The sequence below is a fragment of the Grampus griseus genome, assembly GCF_964374135.1.
Source record: "Grampus griseus genome assembly, chromosome: 5".
NCBI classification, from domain to species: Eukaryota; Metazoa; Chordata; class Mammalia; order Artiodactyla; family Delphinidae; genus Grampus; species Grampus griseus.
Window position 1 is genome coordinate 109,231,951 of NC_138998.1, and position 24,681 is coordinate 109,256,631.

General features: G+C 34.3%; 1 protein-coding gene across 1 annotated transcript in view; it reads left to right on the top strand.

The window, feature by feature from the left end:
• Positions 1-24,681, top strand: part of GBE1 (1,4-alpha-glucan branching enzyme 1) — a 292,466-nt gene that overhangs the window by 188,108 nt on the left and 79,677 nt on the right. The window contains exons 8-10 of the mRNA XM_082654189.1: positions 7,033-7,148; positions 14,683-14,810; positions 19,131-19,229. Coding sequence (XP_082510315.1) covers positions 7,033-7,148; positions 14,683-14,810; positions 19,131-19,229 — 343 coding nt within the window. The remainder of the gene's footprint in view (positions 1-7,032; positions 7,149-14,682; positions 14,811-19,130; positions 19,230-24,681) is intronic.

Consider the following 24,681-nt stretch of genomic DNA (forward strand, 5'->3'; position numbering starts at 1 on the left):
ATGGGACACAGGTTCGTGCCCCGGTCCAGGAAGATCCCACATGCCGTGGAGCGGCTGGGCCTGTGAGCCATGGCCGCTGAGCCTGCACATCCGGAGCCTGTGCTCCGCAACGGGAGAGGCCACAACAGTGAGAGGCCCGCGTACCGCAAAATAAATAAATAAATAAAAATAAATAGTATGAAAACTTATTAATTTCTTAATCATTCAGAGTAGTTAATCATTATCAGAGTGGGTTATTAGTTATTTTAGATTTATCTCTTTTTTTGTATCAGACTGAAAATCACTTTTGCTTTCACTGCTGGTCCCTTACCACTCTGCTCCCCACTCCTATGCACACACATACACAGGGACAAACACACTCCCCTTGAAGTTTGCATTTTTCTCATCTTACTTGAGAAGGTAACCAAGCTTGTTAAGAATATAAATTTAGAGAAAAGAGAGACTTGAACATTTCTCGAGTATTTTTTTTTTTTTTAGGAAAAGTATAATTGGAAACATTTAGCATATGAAAGTATAATATGCCATCCTTTTCTACTTATTTCCTAGAGAATACCTGATTAAACTTACAGATAATATAAATGGAGGTAATTTTAATTCAATATTTAATAAGCTAAGTACAATTTAGGCCTTAAGGGGAAGAAAATGTTTTATTGTAATAATGAATGTAGATAACCAGGGCTCAGTGGATATAATATGATTAAACAGTATATTAATTTAAATAAAATAAAGTTGTACAGGTTGAAATAAAAAAAACAACGTGATATTGAAAAGAAAACTTCAAAATCATATTTTATAATAAAAACCCATTTCTGAAATTTATATTATTACAGATTTTTAGTAGTTGAATTAATACTTTGTCTCATTAAGTTGTGTGCTTATTGCTATCTAATTTTGTTTGAAATTAATATATACAGTCGCCTCAATATACTGTCTAAAGACCTAGATACATTTTGTTATAGATGACACTATTATGTTGTATGAGATATGAATAAGCACTTTTTGCATTTTTTGATGTTTAAAATTTTTCTCAGTCAATTCCAATTGACTGACAGTATAATTTCTGTTGACAAAGTAAAAAGCAAAACTATAGCATTTTCCCTTTATTGACTAGTTATAGTAAAATTATACTGATAGATGAGGTTTTTTTATTTTTAAAAATAGAGTACGTAGTAAGATGTTACCTGCTTTTTAGTATCTTCCTTTAAAAAAATGTTAGTTTCCTTTAAAAAGAGTATCTTCCTTTAAAAAAAAATGTTATTGTGATTCAAGACTCTATCCTTCTATTTGACATGCCATATTTTTCTATAAAAGAAAAAGTCTCAAAGTACTTTCTTTGTTTAAGGTTAATCTGCTGCCTCAGTTGAAATACCCAGATCAAAACATGTAACTTTTGCTTTATGGTTTTATGATGTATGTTTTAATAGCCATTCAGCTTCAAAGACTTTGTAATAGCTAAGAGGAATATATAATTTTTCTTCATATTTTGATATTTGACCACTGCTTAAAAATGTCTCCTATTTATTTGTATGCAATATTAGTGGGGTTAGTAACATCCAGTGGTCTAAGTGGCTGATTTTGAAAATTCTAGAAGTTATTCAGGGCCACAAATAAATACATTAGGCAAATAGTTTTGAATTACAAAATGTAACTTCATCTAATAAGTGTGGTTACATCTGATTATACTTGCTTGCCAAGAAAATTTGACTATGTTTTATTTCATTATAAAGTTCATTGGCAGAATGTGAGACAAATCAACAGTTTTTGATTTTAGGGATATTTCCTAAAAACCTTAATATTAGAATTATGTGTGTGACAAAATTATCTTAATAAATCATCATTCCTTGATTACAGGTTGAATATTTCAGACATCCAAACCAATTAGACTGATTATTTTGATTGCCAGAAATCCTTAAATTTATATATTTTTCATTGACATATTCAGTTTCTATATCAGACACCTGTGATTTCAACATTTTTAGTGGTTTATGATTCACAGGAAAGTCAGTGCATTTCATTATCTTTTTCTGGATTTTAGGGATTTTGTTTTTGCTTCATAAAATATATGAGTAAGCTAATCAATCGATCTTAGGCAGTATATATGACATAGTATTTGTTTCTAATTTATGTGTTAATTGGTTTAAGATAGAAAGCTAATAACTAAAAACGATTACTTCTCAAATACATTCAAGCTGGTCCCTAAGTATATATTTGTTAGCATCAAATTCTTCCAGTTGTTTGGAAACTAGGCTACTTTGTGGTTTTTAAGGACAGACTTTAAAAGCCTTGTGTCAGTGGAATAATCTTAAAATCAAAGCCCCACCTTGTCTGCTGTAACAAACCAAAGTAAAACTGTACTCTTAAATTCTGCTTTATATTTTTATGGGACTCTAATCAACTGGATATATTAACTGTGTCATGGGCTGTCTGATGACATTTTGAAGTAGAAAAAGTAAATTGCCTTTTCTATCGTACCCTTTGCCAGACGTTTTCCTACTTTGACTCAAGGCAAACCATTCAATTGAGATGATTCAGTTCATTTATTACTACAGAGCACATTGAGTAATATTTGTAATTCAGTCATAATTTGGAATATATCCTAACTCTTCTTCTCAGCCCCTCAAAGAAGGAAAAATGCAATTTATGGGTGCTGAATTTGAAATTTATGATAGTAGGATTAGTAATAGACGTCTTCCAGAAATCTATATTTTCACTGATATATATTCCTTAAGTTTGTTCTGGTGTTCTATTTATAAGGCAAAGCTTAGATTCAGTGAACGATTTCATTCATGTATAAGCTTAATAATTGCATCGTACATGTGACTGCTGAAAAGTAGGGTGCAAAACAGAGTACCTCAACTGGAGGTCCTTTAGATTTAGATTTTTAACATATATTTAAGATTTCACCAGCCCCCAGTAAAACTCCTGAGAACTGAGTCTCTCACGAGCTTCCCTGGTAGATGACATTTCACAAGTGTTGTGAGTTTGTTGTCAGAGGAATTAAGTGTGACTATCAGGAGAGGGCGACTCTTGGAAGTTTACACCTAGACTCCTTTGAACTTTGCCCCATGCACCTTTTTCTTTACCGATTTTGCTTTCTATCCTTTTACTGTATGTAATAAATCATAGCCATGAGCATGACTATATGCTTACTCCTGTAGGTCCCCTAATGAATCACTAAATCTGGATGTTGTCTGGAGGGCTCCCGGCACAGCTTTCCTCTTGTAATTTAACTTCAGTGACCTGGGATAAATATATTTATATAATAATTGAATACATTGTTAACATTAAGTTAGATGTTTACATAGTGTAAGAAAAAAAAAGAAAGCTACATCTTTATTCCAGTGATACTGTAAAGCCTCTAAAACCTGCTGTTTTTCAACTTTGAGTTCTGGATTGTGTCCATGCAATTACTCACGTGTATGGTCTGGTTATTTAGGGACTCAGACCTCAGTCTTCCTGGTTCTCTGTCTTGTTAGGTCTTGAAAGCCCCAATTTTTGTGATCTGAGTGCAAGCAACCTGTGTTTTAAATTAGTTTTATTAGGACACTGAGTTTATAGAGTGAATTTATCTGTCTGGATTTATCATGCTAAAATGATAAGAGAAAATTTGGACTACAGAAATATTGGGAACATAATTATGAGTCTGTCTTTCCCCCTATTTCCTGCACTGGTAGTTTATTTTTTCTTGAACAACAAAGGCTATTTATTTATAAAATGTTACCTTTATAAGATCAATTTTTTTACGAACTTTTTAAAATAATCTAGTTTTAAAAAATATGTATAACCAGAGAATTAATACTTTTAACTTTTGCTTTCTATTTACTGCTACTAACTTGAAAATTTTAGATGTGATTTTTTTCCTGAATGTATTTCCCAAAATTTTGTTAAAAAACAAAATGTTCTAGAGTTTGTTTCTTTACTATTTTCATTCTAGATAGTTTACTCCCCTGTAAAATTTTGTGTCCAGTTGACCGTTGAACAACTTGGGGTTTAGATGCACATACCCCTGCTCAGTTGAAATCCACATCTGCTATCTCTGCCTCACAAAGTATTGATAAATGACTCACTCAAGCTGAAACAGTTTGGATTAGAATCAGGACTCAAACTATAGTTCTTTTGATTCCACATATTGTGATCTCTAATTGAACACAAACTTTTCCCCACAGTTCGCTAATTTAAAGATCTGTAAAATGAAAATACAGATACTGTATTTATCGAAAAATATCCACGTATTAGTGGACCCACACTGTTCAAACCCATATTGTTCAAGGGTCAACTGAAGCTCTTTTCTATCTCCACAGACTACACATCTATTTTATGTTTTATTAATGATTTACATATTCATAAAATATAATAAAATGGATTATTTTGAAAGCACTACAAATTTGATTTGTTCCTATCTGTTTAATCTTGTGGTGATTTTTTTAAAGAATTTTTATGTTGTTTAGACTTTGTTTCAGGTTAAGAGAATTTTAGAGGTCCATAGGATAGAATTTAGTATTTTTTTAACCCATTTGAACATTTTAATTATATGCTCCATTTTCATTATTGTTTCTTTTCTGATTATCACAGGAAATTCTTTTTCTATTTACTCATACCAAGAATCTGTCTACTCACATAGTTACAGCCAAGTATGTTAAATATAGTTTTATAACTCCTTTTGGTCAAGAAGAAGGTAGTTTAAATATTGTAATAACAGGAATCAGTAGGACATTTAGTAACTCCGCCCTTAATCGAGTATGTGATATTGCACAGTACTTTCTTTTTAATAATTAGATTCACATCACCTTCTTTTCTGCTTTTTATTGAATTGCAATATCATTGGCTTTTTTTCTTCTTTTCTCTTACTTTATCTCTGTAGATATTAGGATGCAGTTTTCACATTTGAATGTGTTTACCTGCCTAACATAAATGTCTAATATTTATGTTAGAAATTGACAGTAAATGTCCACCAGCCCAAGATGGTGATGTAAATGTGTCAGTAGGGTTGGTATGAAAATGTGGCATTGCAGGTACTGGGAGGAACCAGAAAGTACATGTTCCATCTTCAGAAATTCAAACTGAAAATTGAAAGTACAGTTGTCCCTCAACATCTCCAGAAGATTGGTTCCAGGAGCCCCACCATATACCAAAATCCACAGATGCTCAAGTCCCTTATATAAAGTGGCATAGTATAATGAATACTGTGGTCGCTTTGTATCCAAGGATGCTAATCCAAGAATATGGAGGGATGACTGTATATTTATTGAAAAAAAATATAAGTGGACCTGTGTAGTTCGAACCTGTGTTGTTCAAGGGTCTACTGCCTTCTGCAAGGTAAACAAAACAGTAATACATGTCAGATCAGGCCCAGGGACAGTCTGTCTGTGAACTCTGGTTTACATATTCATATCTTCATACATCTACCCAAGATATTTAGTTTTTAAACAGGTTTTGGTCCTACTCTGAGGTATTTTGGGCTAAAAATAACTTTCAGTTTGCCTTTCAGAAGTAAAATATACATTACCAATCAAATGAGAAAAGTATGACCTTTTCAAAATATTGTTTAGAAAGGATTATTGATATGCAAATTTATTCTTTCTGAAATATTCATATAGCAACCTTGTTAAAAAAAAAGTATAGGCATGCTTCCTTTAAATTTTTCAGTGAACCCAAAACTGCTCTAAAAAATAAAGTTTATTAATTTTAAAGAAACTTCAAAAACATAGAGCAATTTTGATCTATGCATTTCTTTTTGTTAAACAGAATTTTTTCTCTTTAAACCCTAAATGAATATGCATTAATAGAAACATTGGTATATTCTGCCTTCATCATGGCTTGGACCTAACAATCTAGAACCTCCGGGCTCCCTTTCATATCAACTGGATTGCTTGGATTTCTGTTTTTTTTTTTTCATTTCTTAACTTTGAGTAAGTTTTCAAAACTCAAAGTAACTTATTTAAAGCAGTTAATTACCAACGATACTCATCTTGCCCCAAAGTTTTGATTTACAATTCTGGAGTTGATTGTGATGACTTAATCTCCACTTATGTCAGATGGCTCTTTAATATATTGAAGGTTAAAAAAAGTACATAAATTTCAAATGGGTTAAGGAATTGTGTACACTATTACTGCTTTGTCATTAAACTAAATGAGGTATTAGAGTCTTAAGACCGTAGTTATAATGAGATAGAGAACTCAACCATAACTGTGTGACTAAAAAAAAAATACTAATTGATGATGCCTTCTTTTCAATTGTCCAAAATAGCCTTGTTTCATGTGGTGTTTTTAATTGAGTTATAACAGTTCTTTGTTTTCTTTCTGTTTTTATGGATATAGGACTCTTTAACTTGTAGAACTTTTTACTTTATTAAACATGTATATTCTAGTAATTAGGTCTCCTTCTTTTACCCTCACAAAACAAGTCCAGTAAGTATAATACTGCTTATCATATGGTTGATTTTAAAACTCTCTTTTTTATTTTACTTTTTATTCTGAACTATATCTGTTTTAAACTGTAGAATAAGGAAATATTTTAAGCAAACACTGAAGGCTGAAAGCAGTTTTCTATTGATAATGAAATTATATTTTCTGAAAGGAGAAACTACGTAACTGTGGTTATATTACATGAAAAATCGTGATGAAAATTCAGAGATAAGTGACAGACTTTGTGTTTTTGTTTTTCTTTTCTTTTTTTTTTCCTTTTTTTAGTAACCAATACTGTGTAGTAATCACTGTATGTTTTCATTGAACAAGACCGAGTCCCTGCACTTTGGACCAGACTGACACATTTTTTCCTTAGGTTTTTCTCAGATATTGAGTGATTTTGCAGCTAAAGAAATTTAGCACATTTTCCTATTAGAATGAATTTCATCAAACAAATGAGGTAAATCTTAGTAGTTTTCTGTTGTTTATGTGATATATTTCTTTGAACATCATGATTCCTAAGAGAGAGATTTTGATTTTAATTATTACTCTTAGCAAATGATGTATAAGAATTAAGGAAAATACTATATACATTATGCTTAAATATATATTTATCTAATATTTTAGCTGGGAAGTTTTAAGATTTCTTCTGTCAAACATAAGATGGTGGTTGGAAGAATATGGATTTGATGGATTTCGTTTTGATGGTGTTACATCCATGCTGTATCATCACCATGGAATAGGTAGGTAACCTGATACATTACAGATGTAACTAATGATTTTATTTTATTTTTTACTGGAAGATTACAACCAGGCTTGGGGTTCAGTTATGTCGCTGCAGTAGCCATTATTGTTGGATTGATTTTTTATTAGTTCCATTGTGTATGTCTTTTCTCTGATCCCTTTTTGGCAAGAGATTGGGTCAAATACATTTTATAAGTAAATAAAATATAATGATTTTCTTTGAAATATATCTACTTAATAATATGCTCTCTTTAATATGTAGCATTCTTTTAAAAATGCTTTTTAAGGATACCATTTATTACAGCACCCTCAGGCTGTGAACATGACAGCATTTGTAATGAAAAATAAATAACAAAAATAATAAATGAGAACATGTGTTAATGTATGGGTTCCTTTGCATATTAAACATTGAAGAAAATATGTATATTTTAAATATAGATGTGCTCAGTTAAAATTAAATTGTAAATTAATCTGTAATTAAAAATATGGATCAAAGATCTTCAGTTAAAAAGTTGTACAGAGAAGTGGGATCACAGAATCCTAATCCTTCAATTGATAACATGGAGAATAATTATTATTTTTTTAATGACCAAATATTTACTGGCAACAACCAATCCAAAAAATTGACTTTAGAGTATAAATCAAAAAGTGGCTGCCAAGAAAAGATGCTATATTCAAAGTGTGCTGTTAGCTGCTCTCAGTCAAGATGCTGGCCACATGAAACATTCCTAGGGAAGAAGTTGAATCTATAAGACATGACAGATTTCATTGATATCTTCCACTTTGGAGAGAAGCTGACTTAGGGGATGAAAAAGGCAAGCAATACAAAATTCAAAAATATCCTCTCCTAGATTAAAACACCTACATGCCCCAGCAGAACCTCGCTGTGCTGAGGGCTAGGTATTATCCAAGGAATTGTGGAATTGGTGAAATGAACTGAAATCCATGGATATGGGATATGCTTTTTATGGGTACAGGGTCCAAGAAATGGTAAAGAAAAACATTCTGAGTTACTTAGCATGCTTTCCCACTTTGAGATGAGGATAATAACAAATACTGAGACAGTAGACATTCTTCAAGATGGCGGAGTAGAAGGACGTGCTCTCACTCCGTCTTGCTAGAATACTGGAATCACAACTAACTGCTGAACAATCATCGACAGGAAAACACTGGAACTCATGAAAAAAGATACCCCACATCCAAAGACAAAGGAGAAGCCACAATGAGATGATAGGAGGGGTGCAATCACAATAAAATCAAATCCCATAACTGCTGAGTGGGTGAATCACAAACTGGAGAACACTTATACCACAGAAGTCTACCAACTGGAGTGAAGGTTTTGAGCCCCACATCAGGCTTTCCAACCTGGGGGTCTGGGAACGGGAGGAGGAATTTGTAGAGAATCAGACTTTGAAGGATAGCAAGATTTGATTAGAGAACTTCGACAGGACTGGGGAAAACAGAGACTGCACTCTTGGAGGGCACACACAAAGTAGTGTGCGCATCGGAACCCAAGGGAAGGAGCAGTGACTCCATAGGAGACTGAACCAGACCTACCTGCTAGCCTTGGAGGGACTCCTGCAGAGGCGGGGTGTGGCTGTGGCTCACCACGAGGATAAGGACACTGGTAACAGAAGTTCTGGGAAGTACTCCTTGGTGTGAGCCCTCCCAGAGTCCGCCATTAGTACCAACAAAAAGCCCGGGAAGGCCTCAGAGTTGGGTCGCCTCAGGCCAAACAAACAACAGGGAAGGAACCCAGCCCCACCCATTAGCAGACAAGGGGATTCAAGTTTTATTGAATTCTGCCCACCAGAACAACAGCCATCTCTACCCACCGCCAGTCCTTCCCATCAGGAAACATGCACAAGCCTCTTAGATAGCCTAATCCAACAGAGGGCAGAGAGCAGAAGCAAGAAGAACTACAATCCTGCAGCCTGTGGAACAAAAACCACATTCACAGAAAGATAGACAGGATGAAAAGGCAGAGGGCTATGTACCAGTTGAAGGAACAAGATAAAACCCCAGAAACCAACTAAATGAAGAGGAGATAGGCAACCTTCCAGAAAAAGAATTCAGAATAGTGATAGTGAAGATAATCCAGGAACTAGGAGAAATAATGGAGGCAGAGATTGAGAAGCAAGAAATGTTTAACAAAAACCTAGAAGAGGGGTCTTCCCTGGTGGCACAGTGGTTGACGCAGGAGACGCCCGTTCATGCCCCGGTGCGGGAAGATCCCACGTGCTGCGGAGCGGCTAGGCCCATGAGCCATGGCCACTGAGCCTGTGCTCCACAACGGGAGAGGCCACAACAGTGAGAGGCCCGCGTACCGCAAAAAAAAAAAAAAAAAAAAAAGACCTAGAAGAATTAAAGAACAAACAAACAGAGATGAACAATGTAATAACTGAAATGAAAAATACACTAGAAGGAGTCAATAGCAGAATCACTGAGGCAGAAGATTGGATAAGTGACCTGGAAGACAGAATACTGGTATTCACTGCTGCAGAAGAGAATAAAGAGAAAACAATGAAAAGACATGATGACAGTCTAAGAGACCTCTGGGACAACATTAAACGCAGCAACATTGGCATTATAGGGGTCCCAGAAGGAGAAGACAGAGAGAATGGACCCGACAAAATATTTGAAGTGATTATAGTCGAAAACATAGCTAACATGGGAAAGGAAATAGCCACCCAAGACCAGGAGGCGCAGAGAATCCCATACAGGATAAACCCAAGGAGAAACACACTGAGACACATAGTAATCAAATTGGCAAAAATTAAAGACAAAGAAAAATTATTGAAAGCAGCAAGGGAAAAACGACAAATAACATACAAGGGAACTCCTATAAGGTTAACAGCTGATTTCTCAGCAGAAACTCTACAAGTCAGAAGGGAGTGGCATGACATATTTAAAGTGATGAAAGGGAAGAACCTACAACCAAGATTATTCTACCCGCCAAGGATCTCATTCAGATTCGATGGAGAAATCAAAAGCTTTACAGACAAGCAAAAGCTAAGAGTATTCAGCACCACCAAACCAGCTCTAGAACAAATGGTATAAAACTTCTGTAGGTAGGAAGAGCAAGAAAAGAAAAGGACCTACAAAAAACAAACCCAAAACCATTAAGTAAATGGTAATAGGAACATACATATCAATAATTACCTTAAATGTGAATGGATTAAAAGCTCCAACCGAAAGACACAGGATTGCTGAATGGATACAAAAACAAGACCCATATAAGCTGTCTACAAGAGACCCACTTCAGACCTAGGGACACATACAGACCGAAAGTGAGGGGATGGAAAAAGATATTCCATGCAAATGGAAATCAGAAGAAACCTGGAGTAGCAATACTCATATCAGATAAAATAGACTTTAAAATAAAGAATGTTACAAGAGGCAAGGAAGGACACTACATAATGATCAAGGGATCAATCCAAGAAGAAGATATAACAATTATAAATGTATATGAACCCAACATAGGAGCACCTCAATACATAAGGCAACTGCTAACAGCTATAAAAGAGGAATTTGACAGTAACACAATAATAGTGGGGGACTTTAACACCTCAACACCAATGGACAGATCATTCAAACAGAAAATTAATAAGGAAACACAAGCTTTAAATGACACAATAGACCAGAGAGATTTAATTGATATTTATAGGACATTCCATCCAAAAACAACAGATTACACTTTCTTCTAAAGTGCACGCAGAACATTCTCCAGGACAGATCACATATTGGGTCACAAATCAAGCCTCAGTAAATTTAAGAATATTGAAATCATTTTAAGCATCTTTTCTGACCACAACGCTATGAGATTAGAAATGAACTAAAGGGAAAACGTAAAAAACACAAACACGTGGAGGCTAAACAATACGTTACTAAATAGCCAAGAGATCACTGAAGAAATCAAACAGGAAATCAAAAAATACCTAGAGACAAATGACAATGAAAACACAACGATCCAAAATGTATCGGATGAAGCAAAAGCAGTTCTAAGAGGGAAGTTTATAGCTATACAAGTCTACCTCAAGAAACAAGAAAAATCTCAAATAAACAATGTAACCTTACACCTAAAGGAACTAGAGAAAGAAGAACAAACAAAACCTAAAGTTAGCAGAAGGAAAGAAATCATAAAGATCAGAGCAGAAATAAATGAAATAGAAAGAAGGAAAACAATAGGAAAGATCAATAAAACTAAAAGCTTGTTCTTTGAGAAGATAAACAAAATTGATAAACCATTCGCCAGACTCATCAAGAAAAAGAGGGAGAAGACTCAAATCATTAAAATTTGAAATGAAAAAGGACAAGTTACAACAGACACCAGAGAAATACAAAGCATCCTATGAGACTATTACAAGCAACTCTATGCCAATAAAACGGACAACCCCGAAGAAATGGACAAATTCTTAGAAAGGTATAACCTTCCAAGACTGAACCAGGAAGAAATAGAAAATATGAACAGACCAATCACAAGTAATGAAATTGAAACTGTGATTAAATATCTTGCAAGAAACAAAAGTCCAGGACCAGATGGCTTCATAGGTGAATTCTACTAAACATGTAGAGAAGAGCTAACACCCATCCTTCTCAAACTCTTCCAAAAAATTGCAGAGGAAGGAACACTCCCAAACTCATTCTATGAGGCCACCATCACGCTGATACCAAAACCAGACAAAGATACTACAAAAAAAGAAAATTACAGACCAATATCACTGATGAATATAGATGCAAAAACCCTCAATAAAATACTAGCAGACAGAATCCAACAGCACATTAAAATGATCATACACCATGATCTAGTGGGATTTATCCCAGGGATGCAAGGATTCTTCAATGCACGAAAATCAATCAAAGGAGTACACCATATTAACAAATTGAAGAAGAAAAACCATATGATCATCTCAATAGATGCAGAAAAAGCTTTTGAAAATATTCAACACCCATTTATGATAAAAAATCTCCAGCAAGTGGGCATACAAGGAACCTACCTCAACATAGTAAAGGCCATATATGACAAACCCACAGCACACATCATTCTCAATGGTGAAAAACTGAAAGCATTCCTCTAAGATCAGGAACTAGACAAGGATGTCCACTCTCACCACTCTTATTCAACATAGTTTTGGAAGTCCTAGCCACGGTAATCAGTGAAGAAAAAGAAATAAAAGAAATACAGAATGGAAAAGAAGAAGTAAAACTGTCACTGTTTGCAGATGACATGATACTATACATAGAGAATCCTAAAGATGCCACCAGAAAACTACTAGACCTAATCAATGAATTTGGAAAAGTTGCAGGATACAAAATCAATGCACAGAAATCCGTTGAATTCCTATACACTAATGATGAAAAATGTGAAAGAGAAATTAAGGAAACACTGCCATTTGCCATTGCAACAAAAAGAATAAAATACCTAGGAATAAACCTACCTAAGGAGACAAAAGACCTGTATGCAGAAAATTATAAGACACTGATGAAAGAAATTAAAGATGATACAAACAGATAGAGAGATATACCATGTTCTTGGTTTGGAAGAATCAATATTGTGAAAATGACTATACTACCAAAGCAATCTACAGATTCAATGCAATCCCTTTCAAATTACCAATGGCGTTTTTTACAGAACTAGAACAAAAAAATCTTAAAATTTGTATGGAGACACAAAAGACCCCAGATAGCCAAAGCAGTCTTTAGGGAAAAAAATGGAGCTGGAGCAATCAGGCTCCCTGACTTCAGACTATACTACAAAGCTACAGTAATCAAGACAATATGATACTGGCACAGAACCAGAAATATAGATCAGTGGAATGGGATGGAAAGCCCAGAGATAAACCCACACACCTATGGTCAACTAATCTATGGCAAAGGAGGCAAGGATATACAGTGGAGAAAAGGCAGTCTCTTCAATAAGTGGTGCTGGGGAAAGTGGACAGCTACATGTAAAAGAATGAAATTAGAGCACTCCCCAACACCATACACAACAATAAACTCAAAATGGATTAGAGACCTAAACATAAGACTGGGCACTATGAAACTCTTAGAGGAAAACATAGGAAGAACACTATTTGACGTAAATCACAGCAAGATCTTTTTTGATCCACCTCCTAGAGTAATGAAAATAAAAACAAAAATAAACAAATGGGACCTAATGAAACTTCAAAGCTTTTGCACAAGAAAGGAAACTATAAACAAGACAAAAAGACAACCCTCAGAATGGGAAAAAATATTTGCAAATGAATCAATGGACAAAGGAGTAATCTCCAAAATATATAAACAGCTCATGCAGCTCAACATTAAAAAAACAAACAACCCAATTCAAAAATGGTAAGAAGACCTAAATAGACATTTCTCCAAAGAAAGTATACAAATGGCCAAGATGCACATGAAAAGCTGTTCATCATCACTAATTATTAGAGAAATGCAAATCAAAACTACAATGAGGTATCACCTCACACCAGTTAGAATGGGCATTATCAGAAAATCTACAAACAGCAAATGCTGGAGAGGGTGTGGAGAAAAGGGAACCCTCTTTGACTGTTGCTGGAAATGTAAATTGATACAGCCACTATGGAGAACAGTATGGAGGTTCCTTAAAAAACTAAAAATAGAATTACCATATGACCCAGCAATCCCACTACTGAGCATATACCCAGAGAAAACCATAATTCAAAATGATACATGCACCCCAATGTTCATTGCAACACCGTTTACAATAGCCAGGTCGTGGAAGCAACCTAAATGCCCACCGACAGACAAAATCCTCCCTTTTCTTCAGAGGGATTGAATAGGAGCTAGCTAACATTAAGATCTCTTAGTGTGACAAAAAATGTATCTAAAACAAAATTTATGAATCTCTTTGGTCTCATTTTTTAGTTTTTAATTTATTTCTTTTATTTATTTATTTTTTGGCTGTGTTGGGTCTTCGTTGCTGCGTGCGGGCCCTCTCTAGTTGTGACGAGCAGGGGCTGCTCTTAGTTGCGGTGCATGGGCTTCTCATTGCGTGGCCTCTCCCATTGCAGAGCACGAGTTCTAGGCACGCAGGCTTTAGTAGTTGTGGCACTCAGGCTCAGTAGTTGTGGCTTGCGGGCTCCAGAGCGCAGGCTCAGTAGTTGTGGCACACGGGCTTAGTTGCTCCACAGCATGTGGGATCTTCCCGGACCAGGGATTGAACCCGTGTCCCCTGCATTGGCAGGCATATTCCCAACCACTGCGCCACCAGGGAAGCCCTCTTTGGTATCATTTTACTTCATTTTTCTCCTGTAAAATTCAGTTCAAATTAAATAAAAATTTTAAATCACAGGGTTTTTGTTTGTGTTTGTAAAACAAAAATTGAATTTCAGGATTGTCTGAACTTTGAATGTAGATATGGAGTACTTTTGTAAGTTAAATCATATAATTGCTGGCTCATGACATTTTGCTATGATAACAAAACTGATATCAACCATCTAATTGGTGGAGGCATTTGTGCAGAGTTAAGACTTGCATGCTACGATGATGCATCCATATTGGTTTTCTGTTCTCTAGGTCAGAATTTTTCCGGTGACTACCATGAGTATTTTGGACTAGAAGTAGATGAAGACGCTTTGACTTATATCATGTTGGCAAATCATTTGGTTCACACGCTGTATCCAGATTCTATAACAATAGCTGAGGTAAAGCTATAATGATCTCTACCCTCTGACCCCCTTTAAAATAGAACATTTTATCAGCATACAATATTTGAATGATCTCTATGTTGTCAGTAATTGCATAAGTGCAATTATACCCTGACTATAGTGCAGCTACCTTGTGTGGATGGCACATTATTCAGAATTCACTGTTTTCCTATTATCAGATAATGTACCCTAATTACTTGTCATTATTCCATTGTTAAAAAAGAAACTGCCAGTGGTTAGAAAGTAAAATACCCTAATCAGTGGACAGGTCCTTTTGCCATGTGACCTTCAGCACAGAAAAGAATTGAATATTAATATGTGTCTGGCTGTTTAATTTTTTTTTTCCTTTCTGGTTTAATCATTAGAGATGGCATGGATCACTGCCTGCGAGCTTCTCTGAAACCTCTCTTGTTCTGATGCGATTACCTTCCTTGTTTACGTTATTGCTCTGAAATTGCCAAATGTTCACTAGTTATTCATGATTACTGAAGGTTCATGATTAACTGTCCCAAAGCTGCACTGTAATGATATAATTCGATATATGCATAATTGACAATTCCCCTCTTGGTGATAAATTTGATAAATTAAGAAGTTTGTTAAATGCTTATGCTAATTTATATTTAGTAGTAAAGTCCCTCTGGTTTTGTGAGTCCTCTAACTAGGAATTATTATTAAAATTGAACTTAGTGTGTTAAAACTGTTCTATACAAAGTGTAGTGGTTGGCATATAAAAGTAGTAAGGCTATTGAAAGAGTCAGAGTTAAGGTGTATTTTCACATTTTTGGCATTTTGTTCATTGGAATGATATGCAGTAGTGACAGTCTCCTTCCTGTAGTGTTTATTATTTGTATAGCCTTTTTTCTATACATCATTTCTCAAAACTCCAAATCTCAAACTAGGTGATATGATTTCCTGGTTTATCTCTGGATCGAGAACAGAGACCTTTTGCCTCCTAAATATCTTCTAGGAATAGAGCAATAGATCCTAAATTCCTGGAGTAAATTTTCATATAAAATTTAAAAACCCCACAATTACAATGCCATTTTGATACTCTGTATTGTTTCACAATCTCTACCTACCTATATTTGGTCATAAATTATAAGTCTTTTTAGTACTTATGCTAACACTTTCTGTGCTGAATATTTTTTAATGTAAATTAGTACTTTTAAACTTTTATTTTGTCTTTATATATTTTAATATTATCTGTTAAACATCAAAAAAAATAATTAGTTTTGTCAATTATATTTATGGCAATTTGAAGCCGAGACATTATATATAACAAATTACTACAAACAATTAATGACAGCACAAATCAGAAGTGGGTACTGAAGAAAAAGAAGTAATTATTTAATACATGAAACTTAAAATTGTTACATTGATCTTTCCATTCATTTCAAGTAAAATAGTTTCATCATCTAGGGAGCTCTTGTCTGATTATCAGTGTTTCTACCAAGGAAACTTGGGGACTTTAGCCTACTTTATATTACTTGGTTTTAGATATTTTTAAAACAAGATGTATCTTCAATTTATTCTACTTAAATTGAAAACTACTTCAATTTCAATACATCACTTTTGTCTAGTGGGAGTCTCTTCAAAATGTGGAATTGATCCTCATGAACTTTTTTTTTTAAGAAAGGAATGTGGTGTAATGAATAAGTAATGCAATGTTATAATAAAGTCCTGTAGTAGAAATTTGAATTTATTTATAATAATAGTTATTAAAATTGAAGACTTTTTTCTGTATATCAACTATTATACATGGTTATATTTGCTGTGTTAATTAAAAATATTTTTTTCATAACTGAGGCTTTTTACCCCTCTGGAATAGTCATGAGTCATCTTTAGATATTAAAGAATTAAAACTATTTTAACTTCATTTGAAACATACATGATCATTTTAATATCTATGTCAGTAAGCATCAACTCCTTTATATTTAAAGCATATTTATTTTAGTGACCATTATGTTTACTTTTTTTTTTTCTTTTAAGATTTTAAAAGAATAGTCATTAACTCTGTACTTCCAGAAGAGAGCTAGAAATATCTCATATGCATTAATGGGGCAGCCTTCTAGTAGTCAGATTTAGGAGTTACGACCAATTGGTGTCCAAATATTTTTCTTAGCAGATTCTATTTCCTTTCAAACTATTTGCTAAAACTACCTGTAGACTGAATATAGACTGTACCTTAATGTTTTCTTGAGAAAAATTATTTTGATCTTTAATGTCATCTTATCACTAGTCTTAGGAAAACTCTGGGTCTTACGAAAATTCTTTTGGGAAGGCATTGTGTCCGTAATTCCAGTGCCTAACACAGGTGCCTGAGATTAATACATATTCAGCCAGTGTTTATAAGGAATTGAACTGAATACCTATCATATCTGTGAAAATGTGACATATTTTGATAAATATAATTCTTTTAAAATGGTTTCTTTTCTGTTAAACATTCATCCTTTTTCACTTTTTTTAATTCATCTTTTTTCACTTTTATAAACTATAAGGAAGTATGTAGAAATAAGATATTATTGACGAATACTTTCTTATGGATATATTCCACCATGTACTATATTTAACTGTAGCTCTCTTCCATTAGAAAACAATTAATACATATTTTGGAAGTCCAGAGAGGTCATATGTTTCTTTCTTTCCAGCTTTTCTGTGGGACAAGTTTGAGGATGAGGTGTTGTGGAAGAAGAAGCAGTTAAGTCTCAGAGAGCTCAGAGTATGTATAGTCAGAGTATAGCTCAGAGTATAGTCTTTCATAGGAAGTAAGGAAAATGATCCAAAGAATTTGGGCGATGACACACACAGAAAAGCTTGTGACAAGTACAGGGAAGAGTAAATGTTTCAAAGTGGATGAGGTATTGAATATTTGAAATGAAATAGTAAAAATAACGATGGAAAGATAGAGGTCTCTTCCTTGCACTTTCTGTGTACTTCAGCTAACAATTATGACAGCCACGCACGTTGTCATTTCGTGATAAGTGTATGTGTGTGCATGTTCATTTAGGTCCTAGTTCATGAATCCAGCAAGTCAAGTATTATGTCTTATGTATCTTGAAATCCTTGGCAGCACCTTCATGCATTCACTCAGCAGGGAGTTACTGAGTTCCTGCCTTATGCCAGCGACTCTTCTACTATTGTAGATTCCTGGCATATGTCAGTGGACAATGGCAACAGCAACAGCAACAAAAGTCCTGCTCCATGGATCTTAAATTTTAACAGTGAATGAGGAAGCCGATAATCAAATAGTGAACTATATTGTCAACACTTAAAGTATAATTGTTGAATTATATCTTAAATTGAAGAATTTGAGTTTTTTATTGTTGGCTATTGAAAGCTATCGGCAAGCAGTGATAGGAGCAGACTCTTCAGCAGCAATTAGGGTAAAGAGAAACTGGAGATGGGGAACTTTGTTTGGAAACATAGTGGTTGAAGCAAACCGTAATGTAGGTTAAATAAGATAGTGTCTGTAGAAATGGAGCAAAGGAAAAGAATTTATTGGAAAGATATTGTGGAGTTAGAATTACTAGTACTTGTCCCATATTTTACCACAGTTGTTATAATAATGTATTTTGTTGCATTTGGGTCCTTGTACCATTATTTTTTTACTTATCTGTTTGATTGTATATTTATTTGATTACTGATAATCTAGTGGTGTCATGACAGTAGGAAGACCCTGTCAAAAGGCCAGATGTCTGAGTCCTGGCTCTACCATGGAGAAACATGTCTTTAGTGATCCCTTCACCTCAATAAGCCTCGATTTCTGTATCTTCTAAATGAAGAGAATCCACTAGATAACCTCAAAGACCATTTCCAAGTGTAACTGACTATAGTGAAAGCCATCTTGCTTCTTCGCTCTTAGTGTGCTAACTCTACTTTCCATTTCATCAGAAGCTAAGTTCTCACAAAATACACTATATGTCCATGCTGTATACAAAGAGAACAAGAATAACAGATATATGGCACATGTATTTTTATGTTTGATGAAAGAAGTAGTTAATAAATATAGTACTCAAAAATTAGTATAAGAAGCTATGTTTCAACAATAACACTTTTACTATTTTGTGTTCTCTATGTGCTACTAAGGAAAAGAGATCAAATTTGTCCTGAAATGAAAAGCATTACACAAAATCTTATTGGGAAATGAGATACATTATCACAATTTTATCTACTTTTACAGTTATGCTACCAAAGTACTCCAAGAGTATTCGCCCCTATTTATTGTTTGTATTTCTTGGCCTGGATTTTACTGTCAGAAGAATATATAGTAAAAGTTTAAGCAATATGAACTGATAATTCTGATGCTCTTTATTTTAGGATGTATCAGGAATGCCCGCTCTGTGTTTTCCAATTTCCCTGGGAGGGGCTGGCTTTGATTATCGATTAGCCATGGCAGTTCCAGATAAATGGATCCAGGTAAGGTTTCATGTAAAAAAAATTTTTCCTGCGGATACTATGTTGGTTTATTTATTATTTCTTTGATTTATTTCTTGGTTGTGATCAGTAGTTACAGATATAATTGAAGTATTCTCTCATTAGGGTGTTGCTTCTTGTGCTTTTTAATAAGGTGTCTCTCAAACTTCTAAAAGTTCTAATTTAAAGTATTCACACTTGCATTATACAGGCACAGAGAAAATATGGTTGTTATAATGTTATCTGTGTAAATGGAATTTTGCCTTATCAATGCAATTATATGAAAGTTTGGTGTTCTATATTTAAAACACATTAAACTTCATCAACGCATCCATTTCTGCCTGCAAATCATCAATTAATGTAGAAGTCACTCCTTAATTCCCAGTACTTGCTTCATAGTATGGTTTTTTTCTCAACAGATTTGGATTTATCCATTCCTTCATTTAGCATTTAAAAGCCCTTACCATGTGTTAGGCACTAGGAATGAATAATTGTACATGACACCTTGCATATGATTTCTAATACAATTTTATTAAATTTAATGACAGTTCAAGTAGTTTGGATTATATTTTGTTTCATTTTATGTTTGTCTAAAAGACTAAAGTTGTTACATAGATTTGATGTAGAACATTTCTGAGTGTCCAAGTCTTTAATCATAGGCTGAATATGTATAAGGAGTCAGATACGTATCAAATAATCATTGCTTTCTGTTAAGCCCTTTAGTACAGACATGAACAGGTGCCATGAGATCACAACGGTAGAAGAGCTTAACTTTGCACAGAAAAAACATAAAGCCTACTCTGAAGGAAATAGTTATTGTAATCATCTCTTAATTGCCTTTTCTGTATCCCTAGGCAATTTGGGCAGTGCACAGCTGTGACATTAAAACTCTACCAGCACAACTTCCGCTTCTCCATCTATAATGATTTTGTAAACATTGTCAGGTCGAAAAGCAAGGGTTTTACAGAGGCGATTAGACTTAAAAATCAAAGGAACAAACAAATGTGTGTTCCAACTTTAATACCTGGGAAAGTTGCTTTGTATTTGTTACCTTAAAAAAATGCTGTGGTCTTCAAGTTTCTTACCTTAGTTGAAGGTTCTTTATCCACCCACCATCTTTTATTATTTCTAATCTTCCACACAGACTTTTTTCCCCTCACAAGTGCCAAATCTTACTTTTTTTTTTTACTGAAAAGCCTTCATCAGTCTTTGGGCAAATTCCAGGATATTTCAAGGTGTACATCAACCTAGAATTATTTTCCAGTCAGTCATGGCTCACAGTAGGATATTTCCTTCTCTGAGCAATCATGTCAGGTTTTAAAAAAAATTTAACTTACTAAACATTTCAGTACCTTGTATGCTCAAGATACTATACTACGCAGTACGTCATATAATTAGAAAAAAATGTATTGTCCTCTGTTTAGGATATGGCCATCTTGTCTTTGTAGTTTGTAAAGCCTCTGAAGACAGATCTCATCTTCTGTTTTATGTAATTACTTAACATCTTTTTTCATCACCAAAGTGGGAGCCTTAGTTAATAAGACGAGATAGTTAAAATAATATTTTTTTAAAAACTCAGTGACTTTCCAGTCCTTTTATAATTTGTGCATTTAAAAAAAATTCCATAAATGATTATCATCCCTTCAAATGTCAATAAAACACACGAGTATTGATAGAAATGACAACTACTCAGAATGTATGTGTCACGCATTTTATCTACACATGGAGTATGCGTTAGATTAGAATGCTAGATTTCATTCATGTTTTTGCTGTTCAGAAACAAATTATTTACCATTTTCTACTTGTAGAGTTCAAAATCAGTAGTTTGGGATATCATATTAGTTTAGTCATTTACTGAACAAATATTTGCCTATCTAAAATATGCCAAATTTGCTGTATCTTCTTTCATTTTATTTGATCATTTTTATTATCTAATAACTGATGTGTTCATGTAAAGGTAATATAGGTATTTAATTGAATTCATTCATTTATTAATTCCACCAAATATTTATTGAGCATCTGGTATTTTTCATTATATATAGTTTTTTTAATTACACTTTTTATATTAAGATAGTTGTAGATTTCCATGCAGTTGTAAGAAATAATACAGTAAGATCTGGTGTGAATTCTTAAACAGTATTCCCCAATGGTAACATCTTGCAAAGCTATAGTACAATATCACAACCAGGATAGTGATATGGAATAGTCAAGATATAGAACACTTCCACTACCACAAGTTTCCCAAATGTTGCCTTTATAACCACACGCACTTCCCTCTTCCCACAGTCACTCCTTAACTTTTGACCACCACTAATCTGATCTCCATTTCTATAATTTTTTCATTTCAAAAATGTTATATAAATGGAATTATACAGTATGTAACCTTTTGGAATTGCCATTTTTCACTCAATCGAATTCTCTGGGGATTTCATCCAGGTTCTTGCATGTATCAGTAGTCTATTCCTTTTCAACTTTAAAAAAAAAATTTTTATTGGAGTATAGTTGATTTACAATGTTGTGTTAGTTTCAGGTGTACAGCAAAGTGAATCAGTTATACATATATCCACTCTTTTCTTAGATTCGTTTCCCATATAGGCCATTACAGAGTACTGAGTAGAGTACCATGTGCTATACAGTAGGTTCTCATTAGTTATCTATTTTATATATAGTAGTGTATATATGTCAGTCCCAATTTCCCAATTTATCCCTCCCTCCCTCGCTTATCCCCTGGTAACTTGAAGTTTGTTTTCTATATCTGTGACTCTACTTCAGTGTATTCCTTTTCATCGTTAAATGGTATTCCATGGCATGGATGTATCACAGTTTAATTATTTGTCCATTAAAAGACATCTAGATTGTTTCTAGGTTTTGGCTCTTGTAAAGAAAGCTGCTATAAACATTTGTGTACATATTTTTGTATGACCATAAATTTTCATTATTCTAGGATAAATGCCCCAAAGTACAATTACTGGGTCTTATAGTGGTTGGATGTTAATTTGTTAAAAAACTGCCAAAGTATTTTTCTGAGTAGCTGTACTATTTTACATTCCCACCAGCCACTTTGGTGAGATCCAATTTCTGTACATCATTGAACAATAGCATTTGCTATTGTACTGTTTTTTATTTGAATCATTCTAACAGATGTGCAGAAGTACCTCACTATGGGTTTACTTTGTCTTTCCTTAATGACTGATGATGATGAACATCTTTTCCTGTGCTAATTTGCCTTCTGTATATCCTCTTTGGTGAAATGTCTGTTCATGTCTTTTGACCATTTTCTAATTGGATCATTTATTTACTGTGGAGTTTTGAGAGTTCTTTATATAGTCTAGATTCAACTCTTTTGTGGGGGGGTATGTGGTTGACAAATATTTTATCCCAGTCTTTGCTTGTCTTTTCATCCTCTTCATGTGGACTTGCACAGAACAAAAAGTTCTTTGTTTCCTTTAAATTTGATGAAGGCCAATTTATTTTTTTTTTCCTTTTAGAGATCTCTTTTGGTGACAAGCCTAAGAATTCTTTGACTCGCCTATGTTTTCTATTAAACATTTTATAGTTTTACTTTTATATTTAAACCCATAGTCCATTTGAGTTAGTTTTTGTTCAGTCAACATGTAAGGGTTTTTTTTCTGTTTTTCTTTTGCCTATAGATGTCTAACTCATTCATCATGATTTGTTGAAAAGTCCATTGAACCTACTTCCATTGAATTGTTTTTACACAGTAGTTGAACTTAATTGAGCATATTTGTATAGGTCTATACATTAGTTTCAAATTGTTGCTGTATCTAAGTACCACAAACTTAGTGTCTTAAAATAACACAAATTTACTGTCATATAGTCACAAATCTGAAATGGGTCTTACTAAGCTAAAATCAAGGCATTAGTAAGGATGCATTCCTTCTGGAGGCTCTGTTTCCTTGACTCTTCTAGCTTCTAAAAGCCTGTAAAAGCATGGACCTGTATTCCTGTATTCCTTGGTCCATGGTCCCTTCCCCCATCCTCAAAGCCAGCAGGGTAGCATCTTCAAATCTCTCTCTTACTCTGACAATTCAGGCATCTTTTAAGAAAGATGCCTGCAACTACATTCAGTCCATCCAGATAATCCAGGATAATCTACCCATTTCAATGTCCTTAACTTCGACATATCTCTAAAGTCCTTTTTGCCATGTAAGGTGACATATTCACAGACTCTGGATATTAGGATGTAAACACCTGTGGGTGGCCATTAATCTGCCTAATACAGCCTGTCCTCTGGTTCTCAGTGATTCACAGTGCAATTATGCAGGATGGCTAAGCACCTCTGAATTCCACTGAGCCAAAAAAAAAAAAAAAACTTGCAAAGGAAGATACAGGCAGGCTGGAACCCCATTTCTTGTACCAAAATCTTCATTAATTTTCTATTGTTGTGTAACAAACTACCACAAATTTAGCAACTTAAAACATTACTGTTATTATCTCACAGTTTCTTCTAAGGACACCCATTGTATTCAAAGGACCCTCCCACACTCCAGGTTAAGGATTATACAAAGATGTGAATCTGAGGGAGCCGGAATCATAGGGGCCATTTTAGAATTCTGCTTCTATCAGCGTGCCTTTGACACTTTTGGACAAGAGAAATGAACCCACTTAGAAAGAATGCGTTGAGTAAAAGGACAGGCTATTTTTACGCTATTAACTCTGAGAAGCACCAGCTTTTATAGGATAGGCAGAGGAAGGGATTTTACAGGATGTCTAGAGTGGTTGCAAAACAAAACAAAACAGTCAAGAGTTTTGCAATGGTAGACTAAGAAGGAAAGCATTTCATGGAAGGGGTAGGGTCAGCATTATCATCATGTACTGCAAGCATTTGCCTAAGAAAGAGCAATTACTGACCTAGGAGACAATCATAGTCTGAGATTTTGGCAAGGTCATTTGCACTGAAGAGGTGTTAGTGGCATAGAAGCCACACTGGAGACTGAGTAGCAGCTGAAGTGGAAACAAAAATGTGTGGTCTGTTAAGATGATAATTATTCATGATAATTAGGCTTTATACTTTGAAATAACAGTTGTTTTAATTTTTTTTTTTTAAGAATGGAACAAGACATTATTCTTGCTAATTTTTTTTTTCATTCAAACCTAAAAATGTAGCAAATATATCTCTACCTTGTGGAAGTTCCGGAAAGACATACTGCACAACACTTCACTGTGGTCATTAATCAAGAGGTAGCAGCTATTACAGAGGAAAAAGTTTACAAAAATCCTAAAATGCAGTGATCAAATCATCTGCAGAAAAACACATGCACACACACATGCAACACCACTGTCATTTGGATAGTCTGTATAAAAGCTGTGATTTCAGTAAAAGTTTTGACAAAGATATTTTTGCTCTGTGGCTGTGCTTATATCTGCATCTCAAATAATTTGGATTGATATGCTGTATACCCTCAGACTGGGATTTAAAGTAAGGGTGATAATG